This window comes from Passer domesticus, chromosome 2, assembly GCF_036417665.1.
Source record: "Passer domesticus isolate bPasDom1 chromosome 2, bPasDom1.hap1, whole genome shotgun sequence".
NCBI lineage: Eukaryota > Metazoa > Chordata > Aves > Passeriformes > Passeridae > Passer > Passer domesticus.
This window is the reverse complement of record NC_087475.1, coordinates 65,140,103-65,155,916: the sequence shown is the minus strand read 5'-3', so window position 1 is coordinate 65,155,916 and position 15,814 is coordinate 65,140,103. Positions and strand designations below refer to the sequence as shown.

The 15,814-nt window shown below is 42.9% G+C and overlaps 1 protein-coding gene across 4 annotated transcripts; it reads left to right on the top strand.

Moving 5' to 3' along the window:
* Positions 1-1,251: 1,251 nt before the first annotated feature.
* On the top strand, positions 1,252-15,633 carry SLC25A15 (solute carrier family 25 member 15). Of its 4 annotated transcripts, none has more exons than XM_064408924.1 (7): positions 1,252-1,556; positions 3,294-3,397; positions 5,092-5,219; positions 8,112-8,370; positions 10,651-10,788; positions 11,116-11,285; positions 12,280-15,633. In XM_064408924.1, the coding sequence occupies exons 3-7, from the start codon at positions 5,165-5,167 to the stop codon at positions 12,657-12,659; spliced, it is 1,002 nt and encodes a 333-aa protein (XP_064264994.1). In that variant the 5' UTR covers positions 1,252-1,556; positions 3,294-3,397; positions 5,092-5,164; the 3' UTR covers positions 12,660-15,633. The 4 variants fall into 4 exon arrangements, with proteins under 4 accessions (XP_064264994.1, XP_064264993.1, XP_064264992.1 ...); XM_064408923.1 differs by lacking the exon at positions 1,252-1,556 and adding an exon at positions 2,579-2,710; XM_064408925.1 differs by lacking the exon at positions 1,252-1,556 and having other exon boundaries at positions 2,762-3,397; positions 12,280-12,438; positions 13,317-15,633.
* The last annotated feature ends 181 nt before the right edge of the window (positions 15,634-15,814 follow it).

Sequence of the window (15,814 nt, the reverse complement as noted above, 5' to 3'; positions counted from 1 at the left end):
CGGGAGGCCTGAGCTGCAGAAGCCATCCCGCTTTTCCTCCATGTGGAGCTGCCCTGCCTGACCCACCTCTCCAAACAGTGCAACACCCACTGCGAGGTGCTGGGCGAGTTCTGATGTTCCTGCAGCTCTGTTCTGGGACAACGCTTGCCAAGAACTTCCACTCATCCTCCTGGACAATGAGGATTTCCATATGAATTAGGAAGTGCCAACTGGCTTACAGGGGACATATGGTTTGCCTCTGGTTGGCTGGAGATGGTGTAGGGCCCAAGAGATAGCTTTGCACTGCAGAATGGACAGAAACACAGCCTGCAAAGAACCCTTTCCTCTCCCACATCAGACAAGTTTCCATGGCATCTCCCGTCAGCTTCCCAGAGGTCACCCATCCCTCCATGCCAAAATACTCTGTGTAAGAGGAGCACAACACCTGCAGTTGTGCTGCCCTGTCACACAGTGGACTGTCACATCCCAAAGCCAATCACACATACCCCAAGCCAGACCCCTTGAGTGCCAGAAAGCGCTTCCACATTCCTGCAAAGCTCTTAGGAGTTAAGGTCCCTGCTCACATATCCCATTTCTGTCGTGCCTAAATCCTTTGAGGGGAAGCTTGAGGTTAAACTCCAAACAAATTGATGCCTCATCTTAGGAGAGTCTCTCGGGAGTCACGGCAGTTCTTCCATGGTCTCCCTAGACACACCAAGTGGTGTTACTTCAGGGTATGCAATTCCTACATACATTTTTCCTTACAACAAAACAAGTGCTCCACAACAGCACAAAAAGCAGGGCTTGGCTGAGCAGCCGCGGGTGCAGGTAGCAGAAAAAGCCACGTGGTGGCGATATGCTCGTGGAAGTGCCGCATTCCAGGGCTACAGAAGCTCCCAGGCAACATTTCAAGCGCTGTCGCTGTCTCCACATTTTCTACAGGGACCAGACAAGAGCAGATCAGGCCTGGGGGTGTGCCCGAGGAACGGGGCTATGAAGGAGCACCCCGAGATGCTCCAGGCCTGATGTTCCAGCTGGCAAACGGCTATGGCAGGCAGCACAGGGTTTAATGGCACCTAAATCGCAAGCTTCCCTGCACTAGGGGTTCAGGGGGCTTTCACCAGCTGCATCTTCCAACAGTCCTGCTGAAAACCAGCATACAGGTCAAAAGTCTTTGCAATGAAACAGTAATCTCTTAGTATTGTGGGTTATTTGGGATGCACAATTAACTCCAAATCACTAATTACAACAGACTCAGCTTTTTTTTTAAATTTTTTTTTTACATTAAAGAAATTACAATACAATTTCTAAAACCATTTATAAACAATTGCCACACCTGCAGTACTGCATCCAGCTCTGGGGTCATGAGCACAGGAAGGACATTGACCTGTTGGAGCAAGTCCAGAGGAGGAACACCAAGCTGATTAAAGGGCTGGAGCATCTCCCCGACAAGAAAAGGAGGAGAGAATGGGGATTGTTCAGCCTGGAAATGAGAAGGCTTCAAGGTGACCAAAATGCAGCCTGCCAGTACCTGAAGGGAGCCAACAAGAGAGCTGGAGAGTGGCTTCAAATTGAGAGTAGGTTTAGATTAGTTGTTAGAAAGAAATTTGTCACTGTGAGGGTGGTGAGGCACTGAAACAGGTTGCCCAGAGAAGCTGTGGATGCCCCATGCCTGGAAATGTTCAAGGGCAAGTTGGATGAAACTGAGCAACTCAGTCTAGTGAAAGGTGTCCCTGCCCATGGCAGGGGGTTCGGAACTAGATGTTCTTTAAGCTCCCTTCCAACCAATATGTTACATAAATATATAAGCAAGTAAAATCTGAACAGTACAATTTATTAAAAGTGATGAAAAAAAAAGAGATTAATTAAAGTTTATAGGTTTTTTTATGCTGTTTTTTCCTGGGTTTGAGCTGTGAAAGTAGGAGCCATCAGTTTTATTTGGTGGAAAACACATGGATCTAAGATGAAATATGTAGGTCTGCGTGTCTCAACCCATGCAAACACATGTGCAGCTCAACAGGGATTACAGTGCTTCCCAGAAACACTGCCTGGTCTGGCAGAGCATCTCAAATATGACTGATCACTGATACACAGTATGGCTGCTGTTCATTTACCTGGCCACAAAGGACCTTGTGCAGTGTCCTACTGCTTTCAACCAGACATTGTTCCTGATAAGCCTTATTGCAAGCACTTCAGGTAACTGCAAATCAAAAGGAAAAAGAAAAGTGTTGGGTAGTTTCAGCTGAGAAAAGGAGTATTAGCCCTTGCCATAGTGGCTTAGGTCATTGTATGCCACCTCAGAGTCCTGAAAAGCCAGGATCACGAAAGTGACAGCTTAGGAGAGTGTCTCGGGACTCACGGCAGTTCCTCTGTATACACAAACTGTTGCTGTTTCAGGGTACACAATTCCTAAGCAATGCCTTTAAAACAAAACAAAAAAACCCCAAAACCAGAACCACCCAACTAGAAGAAAAAGAAACAAACATACATCTAAAAAAAAAAAAAACCAAGAAAATTAAAAAAATTTATTTTAATTCATAAATTCGGTGGCATCCTGCTCAGTAAGCTGAAACAGAGCCCAGCCCCAGCTCAAGCAGAGCCCAGCCCCGCCGCCCCCCCGCCGCCTGCCCGGCCCTCGCCTTCCCTGGGGCCGCGGCGGGGCCGCGCCGCCTCCATCGCCGCCTATTTCGGGGCAGAGGCGGCGGGGCCGCGCGGGCGGGCGGCGGCTCCGGTGAGCGGGGCAGCGTGCGGGGGCGGCGGGCTGGCCCTGCGGCGGGGCGGGATGGTCGCGGCCGGCCCGGAGCGCTCCCGCCGCTCGCCCCGCGCGCAGGCCGGGATGCGCGGCGGGCGCGGGCCCGGGAAGCCGCGGCTGCGGCCGCCCGCGAGCGGCGCCGGGCCGGGGTCGGGCGGGCTCTGCCTCCGCGGGCCTCCGCCGAACGCAGGCCGGCGCTTCCTGCTCCAGACGGGCGGGTGTTGGGACGGGGGTGCTCAGCCTCCCTCCCTGAGGCGGGCTGGCGCTGGCCGTGCGGCCCGGGAGCGCTCCGTGCGCTGCCGCCGCCAGCACGTGTGACAGCCGCGGGGAGCCCGCCGCTGCTGCTGCTGCTGCTGCCCGGGGAGCCGGCCTGCTGTGACCTTGGGAAGCGGAGCCACGGCCTCCCCACGCGGGATATTGCAAGGAGCAGCGCTGCCTTCTGGGTGCATGCCAGTCTTTGGAGACGGCATGGGCAGAGAGAAACATCTGGGGCTGAAATAACATCTGCTTGCAGGGGACTCTGCAGGACCTGTTACACTAACTAATGCTTCTGTATTTCTAGGTTTGAGGTTTGGATTTGCTTTGGAAGTCAGAGAGCAGTTGCTGCCTCGTTCTACCTACATTCAACTTTTAATATAGTAGTGTTATTGCAAACAGGAAAAAAAGGTAGGTACTGATATAATATTAATTTAGTTTTGACTAAGACTTAAATCTTGTGAAAGTAGTACCGTGCTGATATGGATCAGACGGCTAAACTTCCTTGTCTCTTAAAAGGTCCATATTGTTATAGGCATATACTTTTTGTCCTTCTGCTGCCAAGTTTTCCGTGGGTGATCTGGCATATGCTCCCTTTGAGGACTGGCACAGGTCGATAAGCACTCAGCGTGATGAAAGCAGTGTACATTTTACTGAACACAGGCGATTGTTGCTCTCTAGTAATTCCTTTCATTCAAAGTCTGTCCCAATGATTTGGTTTTTTCTCCCCTAAATAAGAAGCAAAACTCAGAGTGCAGTGTGAACACTAATGAGATATATAGGATAGCCAAGCATAATTTGGCCTTGGAGCCTCCATGTTGAAGTAACACCTGGTGTGCCACGCTGTCAGTAACAAAACAGTTCAAATCTGAAGCCACAATTGTGAAATTACTTGTTTTAGTGCCATTTATTGCAAGAGCAATGTTTTATTTTGTTTTAAACTCATTTAGGTTAATGTAACAGATTGGATGGGTAAAGTTACTGAGTGACAGTATTTGGCCTACTGGTGTATCTTTCTCATGTTGAAGAATAACAAATCTTTTTAGAGATAGGCTTTCTTAAAGCCTTGGCTGTATTCAAGTGTCTATGTTTCCTGTAAAAAGGATGTGGTTTATACAATGTGTCTTTCTATGATTCTTTCGAGGTAGCCTACTGGGAATTATGTTTCCCATTCAAATTAGGTCAAAATACATTTTGGGAGGTAACAGGCTTCAAAAGAAGCATTACAGTAGGTAGAGGAGTGAAAATTGTTCTGTTTACTGATGTACTGTGCTTGAAGACAGGCTTAAAAGCCAGTGAGGCACTAATTCACATGTGCATTTGTGTGGGTTTTAAGACTCATGCAGCTTTTTGACAGCACTGCCAGACAGCAGCACGGTTCTGAAACAGTGGGGGCTCTTTGGCTGAGTTATTTTACCCCAGATAAATAAGCTTGTTTTAACTGTTTGCCCAGTGAAAGTATCTTGATACAAACTTCAGAACTGAATTCATTTGAATGTTTTATTTCAAAGTGTCATATTTGTATTTCTGCTTTCCAGCTGCCTTCCTGAGAGACAGAGTGTAATTCTTATTTGTAATATTCTGTTGTGGGGGGGGACTTGCACTAGGAACATGACAGCCAGACACAATTCAAGATGTTCATTCCTTTTCTACTCCTCTTCTGAAAGGCACCCAATGTATCATCATGGGTAGAGTTTTTATAGCTGTTCTTCACCATGAGGAGAGCAGATTCGGTTTTGCTTATAGGTGAGGAGCTGAGACAAGCATGAAATATTCCAGCTTTAGACACCTGAGGGAAGACTATGCCTCTGTAATCAATACAAAAGTAACCCTCAGCACTGTTCCCTGGATGTACTCTTTTGCTTTCATTTGAGAGATCCAGAGAGATAAGAAGCTGGAAAGCCCAAATAAGCTGAAGCTAAGCACTGATACTCCAGGAGATCTGCCCAATGCAGCAAAATCAGTCAAAATACAAGTATGCTAAGTCTCATTTGTGAGCACAACCATTTTCTATCTCTAAATGGAAGAGTGGATCTGAGGGTGTTCCTGTAATGTTCTTGCCTGTCAAGTTATTGAAAATTATGTATTTTTTTATCTTCCCTCAGGAGACAAGTATCTCCACACCTAACAGGAAACAGGAGACTTTGCTCTGAAATAACTGATAAACAAGTGTGAAGCATGAGGATCAACTCTGCTGTTCAGGCTGCTATTGACCTCACAGCAGGTGCTGCAGGTAATGCTAAATTGCACAAAACTTCTGAGAGACAGTTTTAATGCCTTTGACAAATATAAAAGCAGTTTCCAGTTGCTAAAAAAGCTAAAGTTGCTAAAAAGCCTCACCCTCTGTGTTTTAAGGATATAGGGAGAAGCAGTGACCTCAGCCTGTGTTGTAACTGTATCACTATTGCTCCTCCCTGGCGAAACCCCTGCCACACAGTGAAGAAGACATAACACCTTTCTCAGACTAATCATTTTCTATAAGGAGGTTTAAGTTCTGCTTACATGAGTTTATGAATCAGTCAGAGAGCATCAGTAGAGTTTTGCAAGGAAGTCAGTGTGTGAGTGGTTGGGGTGCTGCTTTTGTCACAGGAACCGTCCCTAACTGAAAGGGACAAAAGGCTGCCTCAAGGGTTTCTGGCTCAGACAACATCCTGGTGTGAATCTCTAAAGCTTATGAAGCTCAGTAGTAGAACTGATGATGAATTTGTATAATTGATTTCCACTTCAGTGTACTCTGTGCTGTAAAATTTTGCTGGATCAGTTGTGTGGAAATGGTTGTACTTTCCCACTGATATTGCCATGTTGGTCATGTACGTGGCTCAGGGAAGCAATTTTGAACTCTGCCAGAGAAAAGGGGTCTTTTTGACACTTCTAACCTAACAGTGGTTATATGGAAAAGGTGGAAGATTTGTCTAATTTACTTTTGTAATTAGTTTAGACAATGTTAGTCATCTTTTTTTCTTTCCCACATAATAAATATTGCAGTCGGTCTTCTTATGGCAATGTTAATGCTGTGAATATGGCAGTATTAATGGTGTTAGGTGCATTCAATGGTAGTTATTTGCAGTCATTTGTCAGAGTGAAATTTAACAGTGCAATGAGAAAGAAGGGGTAACAGCACAACCATTGTTGTGGCAATCTCTGCACTCTTTAGAAAATGTAATTAAGTAAGCAAACAGCTTGTTCCTTCAGAAAATGCATAACCTGGTTTTACCTTCCTCTTGAGACACAGTCTTGATTACCTGATAAGTAAAGACATATTGAGGCAAGCAAATTCTGCACAAGATTAAATATGTCATTTGACTGTCTGTGGTCATAGTCCTTTGCCTAGGATCTAAGCAACCTCTAATACCTTCTTTGATTCAGTAGGACTGTTTTCCCCGCCACTGCCACATTTTTAAGACCACACTTGTTTGAATGTTGAACTTTTTGGGTTTCTGGTTTCTTTTAATTTTGTGGGTGGGTTTTTTATGACTCTTTACTGCTGGCTCAAAGAATTTTTTTTTTCTTAATATTTCAGATAATAACTAGGACTCTTGGTCTTTATCTTGAGGTTTACAAAGTTCATTTTTGCAGTCTACTAGGCTTTTTGAGACAACTCCAATAACAGCCTTTTTGGAACAGCCATTCTGTCAACTCACAATTTTTCAGCTTTACATTTCCAAGACCATTCCTGGTTTCCCTGGACATCTTCCAACAGCTATTATTTTATTACAGGAACCTAGCATTTGTCCTGTAGATTAATATCTACCTGCAAATAACACTGGCTGAGCCTTGCTAGCTCTGCTTTTCATTTGAAGCTTACATGGGTGTTACTGGTCTGAGCCAGCTAATTTTCTCCTTGGTTATCCTTCCAGAGCAGGAAACTCTCTGTGTTTCCTTGCATGATTTGCTCTGAAGCTTTTAATGATCCATCTGATTGCGAATGAGGTTTTATAGCAGCTAGATCCTGAGTTTCTCTCAAAGGCCTGGAGTACCTCTTTGCAGAGAAGCAAGAACAATGTTATACAAATGTGTTTGCAGAGAATAAAATGGATTGCAAATAACACTAGTTAAACAAATACTTAACTCTTCTCCCCACTTAAAAGAAAAATAACTAATCTTAATTGGATGCACAAATTTGTTTCCATTTCAGTTGCTTTCCTATCTGCATTTACAGATAATTAAAGGTATGTGCATGTCAACTGTGTTTTGGTTAAAGGTCAGCTTCTGTTTTAGTCAAGTTCTCTCTTGCTAAAAAACAAAACCATGAACCCTATATAAGGTACACTTATCATGTGTTTTCTGTCAAGTATCTGCTCTAATAGATTGCTATTGCTGTATACTGTTTCTTACTGAAAAAGTGTTACATCAGCTCTTCCTGCAGACTACAGAACTGGTTGCAGGAGAACACTACACTGTGAGCAAAATGGTTATTGATGACTTTGATGGAAATATCACACAAGTTTTCAGGGTATTGACCTTGCAGTTCAGTTTGGAAAAGATAACATGTTGGGAAACTTTGCCCTTTTGCCCTTTTTCAGCTTACACTTGACACTTCCAGTCTCTGGAAAGAAATGTGCTTAAGAGCCACCTGGAGTTTTGAAGTAAAGAGTTTGAGTCTTTGGTTATCGATTTATTTTGTATGATCAGTTTAGCACTCTCAGCAGTGTTCCTCTTGTCCTGGAGGAATCACTTGATTACTAATCTTTCAGGGTCGAGATTTTTTTTGTTATTATTACAATGTAAAATCAGAGATGCCTTCTGAACCACTGCATTAATGGGCAAAGGAAAATGTCATTTAACTCACTGACACAAGTGACTTGATTGCAGAACAATACCTCTAATTCAGCACAAGTTTATAAAAGTGAGCTGATTCATTTAGATGCTTGCTTTTCATGAGATAAAAAAAATTTAATGAGAATCGTGATGTTACTGCTCCTTTGCCTGATTTTTTTTCTCTTAAGGTAACTAAATTCACCAGTGACAATTGACGCCATTGTGCTAAAATCAGTGCACTTGTCTTTTCCTACAGGGAATTAATTAATCTTTGCTTTCTGTGTGATTTTCCTAATACTGGTGCTCCGGCATAGGTGTTGCAGTTGTGATAACCTGCAGCCACTGTTAACTTTCACTGCTTGCCTAGGTGGGACAGCCTGTGTGGTGACTGGCCAGCCCTTTGACACTGCAAAGGTGAAGATGCAGACGTTCCCCAACATGTACAAAGGACTTGTTGACTGTTTTGTCAAAACCTATAAGCAAGTGGGATTTCGAGGCTTCTACAAGGGAACCTCACCAGCACTTGTAGCCAACATTGCAGAGAACTCCGTTCTGTTCATGTGCTATGGATTTTGCCAACAAATTGTGAGAAGAATTGTTGGAGTAGACAGGAAAACAAAGCTCAGGTTAGTAATAAATATCTGGTTTGTATTTTAAGATAAGTAAGTATATATAATTTAATGCAATTGCTATTTGCCAATACTGTACTGTCAGGTGCAAGTGAGGTCCCAGGCTCTCCTCTGGCAGTGTAAGTGTAGAAAATTTTGGAATATAGGCCTTAGTATGACAGTACAGTGTCTAATATAACAGAGCTGTCTACTAACCAGTCACTGCAGCTGGCTGGTTTAGATGATCACAGCTTAACTGGAGTATTCAAGACCTGGAACATTTTTACCAATAGGATGGAGCATTTCAACACCTCTAAGTTTGTATTCCTTTAATATCAGGTTGTTCTGATTTTGCAGGGGGCTTTTCTTACAAGGGGGCATACTAAGGGAGAAGGGCACTTTTCTAATATTTTCTTGCTTTTAAAAATGTATTTATTTAAGGTTCAAAAGCTTGCTCACCCTACAAACCCCTTACCTTTTCCTACCCATTAAAATGTAGGAGGTAGGCCCACCAGCAATATGTTTAATTTCTTCACTGTCTTTTGTGATCATCCTGGGAGCTAGACCACAGATGTGCAGATGTCCTAGGATCACCTCACATGACTGAGGCACCATGGTCATGCTGGATGTAGGGAAGGTAGGGCAGGAAACTTTGAAACAGGATATTGGTGTGCTACTCTGTCTTTGGAGTTGGATACAGAATGGGAATGTGAGTATGTAGCAATAGCAAGCACCTTTGGCATCTGAAAATTCCTTCCTTGGTCAAGTAATGGTGCTTTTCAGATCCAAGATGCCTTGTTGATTCAAGGTCAAATAGTGTGACTGCAGAGCTGTTCTGGGACAAAACATTAAAGAATTTAAGTTTACTTGAAAGGTTGTCCCTTGGTGTTGTTTCCTTCTTCTCTTCATCTGGATCATTGTGGGGGCACCTTATGAGGCACAAGTAAGAGAGAATTATATTGACATGGTCTTCAGCAGGGCCCTGATGAGAACATGTGGTCTGTCCATGACATCCCCACCCATTGTTACTGTATGGTTACACCTTCAGAAAAGGACAAACTATAAAACATTTTTCAGTTAAATGAATACATATCACTGATGCATAAGTCACAGAGAAAAGAAATTGAGAGAAATGCTAAATTCTGTTTATCTTTTAACATACACTTAGTTTAACCAACAGATTTCATCATAAAGTCTAAAGTGAGACAACAAATTGGAAAGAGAAGTGCTACATTCCACTGCTGCTCTGCAGGCAGTCACTGATACTTTCCACTTTGAAAGTTCTCATTACCACCATATCTGAATGTCATGAGCTTTGCTTCATGTCATAACTTGAGTTTTGTGATGCTTCAGGGTGAAAAATTGTAGGTTTAATCTCTCATACCATAGATGTATCAAACTGCTGGGCACAAGGCAACACCTCCCTTGGATGGAAAGAATTTCTGTGCTGCAGTGAGATCAGTCTCAGCTGTGCTGACTCCCCAGGTTCTGAAAGAGAAGCTCCACTTCTATGGTATTATGCAGCTCCTGTCCAAAACACCAGGCTCTGTAGGAGCCTGTTTAAAATGCATCAAAAAGCAGTGTTGCTCCCAAGTACCAGCCTTTTGAGTCCTGGCAGTTTAGCAACCCAGAATCTGTGGTATGTGTAAAATCGCCACAAAATAAGCCCCAGTTTTGGAACACTGAATCACTGCAGATGACAGTGCTGTCTTGTTTGGTGATGTGGTTTGTTTGTGCTGTCTCTGATTCACATGGTTGCATTCATAGCAGCACATCCATACAAAGATTACAGTGATCCATTGTGCCTGCTTTCAGTTTTCTAGCATCTTCCACTGAAAGCCTTTATTAATACTGATAAGGTGAATTTGAAAATACTGACATGTATCTATATGAGGTAACTATTGCTCCTATTCTCTTTGAGGAAGGGAAGTAGTAAGTAACCAAAAGTTGCCCAGTAAAACAAGTCTATGGAAATCTTCATAAATGCTATCAAATCTTCCCTTCCTGGCTTTTACTCTGCTCCAATCACTAAAGTACAGCAAAAAGGTTAGAGGTTGCAACATATCTCTTTGGTGTCAAAAGGGTGTCTTTCAGTTGTATAAGAATATGGGATGAGCTGGGTTTTTCCTCCCTCTGGTTCAAGTAACTGCCCTTTGCCCTTAAGAATCTTTCCCCCAAGACTGCCAGTTTTTCTTGATGGTATTTAGGGTACAGGTACAGGAAGCTGACTTCTGGTGCAGTGGCTCCACTGCACTGAAGGTCAGTGCCCAAATACCTTCTGCAGTTTCTTTCTTGCAGTGACCTACAGAATGCTGCTGCAGGCTCCTTTGCCTCTGCCTTTGCCACCCTTGTCCTCTGTCCCACAGAGCTGGTGAAGTGCCGCCTACAGGCCATGCACGAAATGGAGTTGTCAGGAAAGATAAACCAGGGACACAAGTAAGTATACACCCAGCTCAATGTCCCTGAAACTTTTTCTTGTGTATTATTTCTTCAAATCCTCCATTGGCTCAGTGTCACATTTATAGTGCACTGCTAACCAGAGAGGAGTTGTGGCTGGGAGGGTCAGAGCCTGCTGACCTTCTGGCTGCTAGTAAAGCTGGATGCCCGTGAAGGGCTCCCAGCAGGATCTTGCTTTAAGTCTTATATGAATTCAATTGTTTGCACAACAGGTGTCCCTATTAATTGTCGCTGCAGTTGCCTCTTGGTCTGTAACTTCTCATTATCTGGCTAGTAATTATCACTAACTGGGTCAACCTCTCTCAGTACAGTTTGGTCAGTAGTGAAGGGTGTTATCCAAAAGGATGGTCCCCTTGGATTCTATCGTGGCCTGTCAAGCACTTTGCTGCGGGAAGTCCCAGGCTATTTCTTCTTCTTTGGAGGGTATGAACTGAGCCGGACATTCTTTGCCTCTGGGAGATCAAAAGATGAATTAGGTATGGTGCCTTTTTTACAGGTGGGTTTTAGCATGCTGTCATGGGAGACATAAAGGGGGGCATACCTTCCCTGAAGATATACTAATCCTGTTGTAAAATCCATGCAAAATTAAGGAAATTAGGCATATTAAATATGGAGGGCTGTGTCTTGTGTATACACAGTAATAAATTATTGAAGTGACGATTTTCCAATGAAGCAGTTTGTATCATAGAGAATTAATACAGTGAGCTGACACTACAAAACTGCTGAAATATCTGACCCCACAGAGTAACACAACTCTGAACTATTTCATATCAGCTGCCATTCAGAGTGATTTTGAAGTATTTAGCTGAATTCTCTTGAACAGTATCTTCAAGTACATGCTGAACTGCATGCTGACCATTAGATGTAGTTACAATGATAGTAAGAGAACACTGAGATTGAAAATTAGAAATGAAAAAAACCATGGTGATGCCAGAATAAAGATTGCCTGTCTCCTGTTAAAAGACTGAACCAGTCTTGCTTGGAGTCAGGATTTCAGCTGCATGCATTTTGGACATGTAACAAAACACAAACATCTGATCTGAAATACAAAATCAGGGCATACCATGAAAGAAATGACTGATTGCAAAATAACTCTACTGTATCAAATTCTGTATATATGATTAGTAACACTATATGATGTTACTCTAAACCATTTCACAATTAACCTTGGAAAGTGATTACAAGTGTTAAAAAGTGAATTTAGTTAATACAATCAAAATTGAATTCTGAGTTACAGTTTTTTAACATGGCCAATAATCTAAGAGGCACTCTTTATAATCTTTAAGTTTCTAGTTAAGACTTGCACTTTATCAGCGGCTTGAAATTAACTTAAAAGTTAGAGAGAGAACAGCAACTGCTGTTTTGACATAAGCAGCTTCCTCTGTTCCCTTTGAATCCTGTAGATTAAATAATGTTATATTTGTGTTGGTGAATACTGTGGTGTATAAAAATATATTTCTTAACTTTTAGGTCCCATCCCTTTGTTACTAAGTGGAGGTTTTGGAGGCAGCTGTCTGTGGATTGCTGTGTATCCTGTGGACTGTGTCAAATCTAGAATTCAGGTTCTTTCCATGGCTGGAAAACAAGCAGGCTTTATGGGAACATTTGTAACTGTTGTGAGAACTGAAGGTGAGTATCCAAGCAGATCAACTGAATCTATAGGGCTGCAGACTGAAATCTATACCCTCCAATACCCAAAAACACTTAAGAAAGCTAGTCCAGTGATAATGCCTGTTAGAGACAGACAACTGTTTTTAGCAAGCAAATATCTACTTCATGTAGTGTGGAAAGCTTGGAATCTAGAAACTGAGACCTACTTCATCTTCCCTGCCTCTTGGTACAGGAGATGACTCATTTAAACCTAACAGAAGCATTACTATGCATTAAAAGCAGATTAAAATATGGGCTCCATTACTTGTGACCTATACATGAAACCTGAAGGAACTAGGTAAGTTCCATGCAGAAATTTTCTTCACCTCTAGAAATTAATATACGGTTGAGGATTGATTTATCAAACAGTCCTATCCAGCCTGGAAACTTGAGGCATCTACCTCAGCATCTCTCTGGAAAAGGCCTGTGTCAGGCACTTTGGAAAAGGGTCTAAGAATGTACATGGCAGCAGACATGAATCCTGGCCCTATTGCTAGGTAAGATACTCATCAGAACTGGAGTCTTACTTGGGGCACAGCTCTAACATAGTCTTGCTGCCCCTTTGCCAGCTGTGGTACAGCCGCTGCCAAGTTATCTCAGCTGGCCAAGACCTTGTCATACCTGAAATAAGCATCTAGCATAAGCCCTTGCATGGCTAAACTCCTGTTACAACATTAGAAACTCCCATATCAATATCCAGTACCACTGCAATCAGTAGCTACAGCGAGTTCAGCTCTCTGTGTTCATGCTCCTCTAAGCAGAAGCATTGCTTCAGTATCCTTCAGAGGCAAGAGCAGAGTGGTTGATGCAGACAGCCACTTGAATAAATTGCTAACTGGCTCTGGTTTCGTTTCTAGGCGTGCTTGCCTTGTATTCTGGACTAACACCAACTATGATCCGTGCATTTGTGGCCAACGGGGCACTGTTCCTTGCCTACGAGTACAGCCGGAAGCTCATGATGAAACACATAGATTCTTACTGATCCCGCCTAGCAAACGAAGAATGAGAGATTGCTTAAGGGTCATTTAAATAAATGATGAAAAACACATAGATCACATGATGGTCTGAGCAGAACCAAATCAGTGACCTAATTTTAGGAACTCAATTCCAGTTTAAGGTTTGTAATCTTTTAAAATCAGGTGATTTTATGGAGGTGTGTATATGTTGCTTGAATTGCACAAGCAGAACTATCTCCCTCTTACAGATTATGCACTAGGTACACTGCATGTCATAAATGTCTTTCCTGACCTGTACTGGTGCTAAAAATATTTGCATTGACCTGTGGGGTTTAATGTAACATGCAAGAGTAGGTTGTGAGTTGTCTACAGCAAAGCACTGGTTTTAAAACTGTGCTGCAATTGTGACCTTTTGCAGTTGTTGCTGATGTCTGACCCAAAATAACATCAGTTCTTGGCTAATCTTGCTGAATATAGATGACTTGGACATACCCCTCACCCAGAGAGACCTTTCCTTCTCCAGCTACACCCCTGTCCTGCTCTGGCTCCCTGCTGCTTTGTGACTTGCTAAGGTCATGGAAGAGGGTGTCTGACTTACATACTCTGTCCTAGTGAATGGGTTTATAAAAGTAGGAAACATTCACCCCCTACTTTATATGAGACTTAGAGCCCAAGATATGCCTATATTTTTGATAAAAGCACAGTAACAACATTAAGGCTATGCTGCACTGCATCCTTTCAAGAAGTGCTGGAGTATGCTAAGCACCACTTAACATAGGGACACTGCTGAAAATAGCTGCTGCCTCTGAGCACAGAACTGTGACTGTGCAGGCTCCCACTTAGATCACCTTGGCGTGAATGAGGCCACATGCTGGAAGGACAGGAAGCTGAAGAGGAACAGACAGCCAGAACTGAGTTGTTAACTGACACCATGGTCTCTGACATAGCAGTCTTACTGGGGCTGGAGTCTTGCTGCTTGCTGTGCCTCTTCAGCTGAGTGGAAAAAGCTCATATGACTGGATAGCTTGTATCACCTTCAGGCCTGGAGGGCATGGCCTGCTCTGTCATGTTATTTGATGAAATATGCAGTTAGTCAGTATTACCCAAAACGATGCAGTGACACCTCTCTCTAGATGCCCCTTTTGTTCTTAAAAGTAGAATGCTCTTTTTACAAGCATGTTCTGCTTTGTGAGAAGCAGCTACTGCCTTATCCTGGAATAAGTTGAGCAGGTCTTAGAACAGCACAAACTTGTCCTGAGTTGTACAGAGATGCTGCCTGGGTGCTCTAACTGCAGCCCACCAGTGTGGGGCACAGACAGAGCCCTTTAACTCACTGAGATCATCACAGCTACATGGAGATTAGCAGCTTGTCACAGCAACCACATTTGTCAGTGACAGACAGAGCTGGAACAACCTAGTTTTGCATGTTACAGCTTCCCTTTCAGATCCCAGAAATAGGAACAAGCTTTAGGCATAGATGAAATCCCTCAATACCTGCTGCCTCTTGCAGTGGAGCCAGGGTGCACTTAAACTGGCTCATTCCTTGCATTGTTGCAGCCTCTTTGATGGAAGGTGGTTGCTGCAGTTCCACAAAATCTTCTTGCTCCTCCAGCCTCCAAGTGCAGAAAGAACAATTCATCTCCCTTTCATATACCACGGGAAAAGGCAGTTAAAGCAGGGCATGCCTGAAGAATCTTCAGTGTCTACTGCACCAATACAGCTTGACTGATTGGTACAATAGGGGCAGCACTACTCTGCATTGCCAGTACTTTAAAAGGAATTTATACCAAATGTTCAAATGATTCAGGTAGGAGCATGAGGCTTTAAGAGTTGTTAGACTTCCCCTTCTTTTTAAAGTTGTCTAGCTAAGAGAAATAGTATATTTGTACATGTTTCTAATAGTTATGAAAAGGTGAGGACAGACTCCACCTCAGTGGAATACTTCAATCTATTTCTTAGATTTGTCTTTGCTTTCATTTTTTAAAGCTCATGGTTGCAGTTTTTAATACAAAAATTGAAGCTTCAAGAGAAGCAGGGTATTTAAAATAACCAACAGCAAGAAGCTGGTGTCATTTTGAGAGTTTACCTTCTGAAGTTGATGTAAGCAGTAATTTTTCCATTCAGAGCTGCTTAAGCTGTACACGTGTATCAGTTGTTCAGCTAAAAACTTCATGATGTTGTTATAGGAATTCACAGAAATAAAGTTTCATTTGATTAACTGAGTACCTGATGATTGTTTATGCCATTTAACAAACTCATCTAGCTAAGAAACAAAAAGTTTGAATTCAGCATCACCACCTTTCTGGAATGAAAGGAAAAGACTTTATACAATCAATGAACACATAAAGCCCTCAAAACTGAGGGGAAGGGGGCAGCTAGAGTAAGGTGTTGTGAAATAA

Excerpts from the sequence above, each read along its gene's own strand:
- SLC25A15 (XM_064408924.1), top strand. The coding sequence starts at position 5,165 with ATGAGGATCAACTCTGCTGTTCAGGCTGCTATTGACCTCACAGCAGGT. Across the intron at positions 5,220-8,111 it reads CCTCACAGCAGGTGCTGCAG|GTGGGACAGCCTGTGTGGTG; the intron begins GTAATGCTAAAT and ends CTGCTTGCCTAG. Across the intron at positions 10,789-11,115 it reads AAGATAAACCAGGGACACAA|TACAGTTTGGTCAGTAGTGA; the intron begins GTAAGTATACAC and ends AACCTCTCTCAG.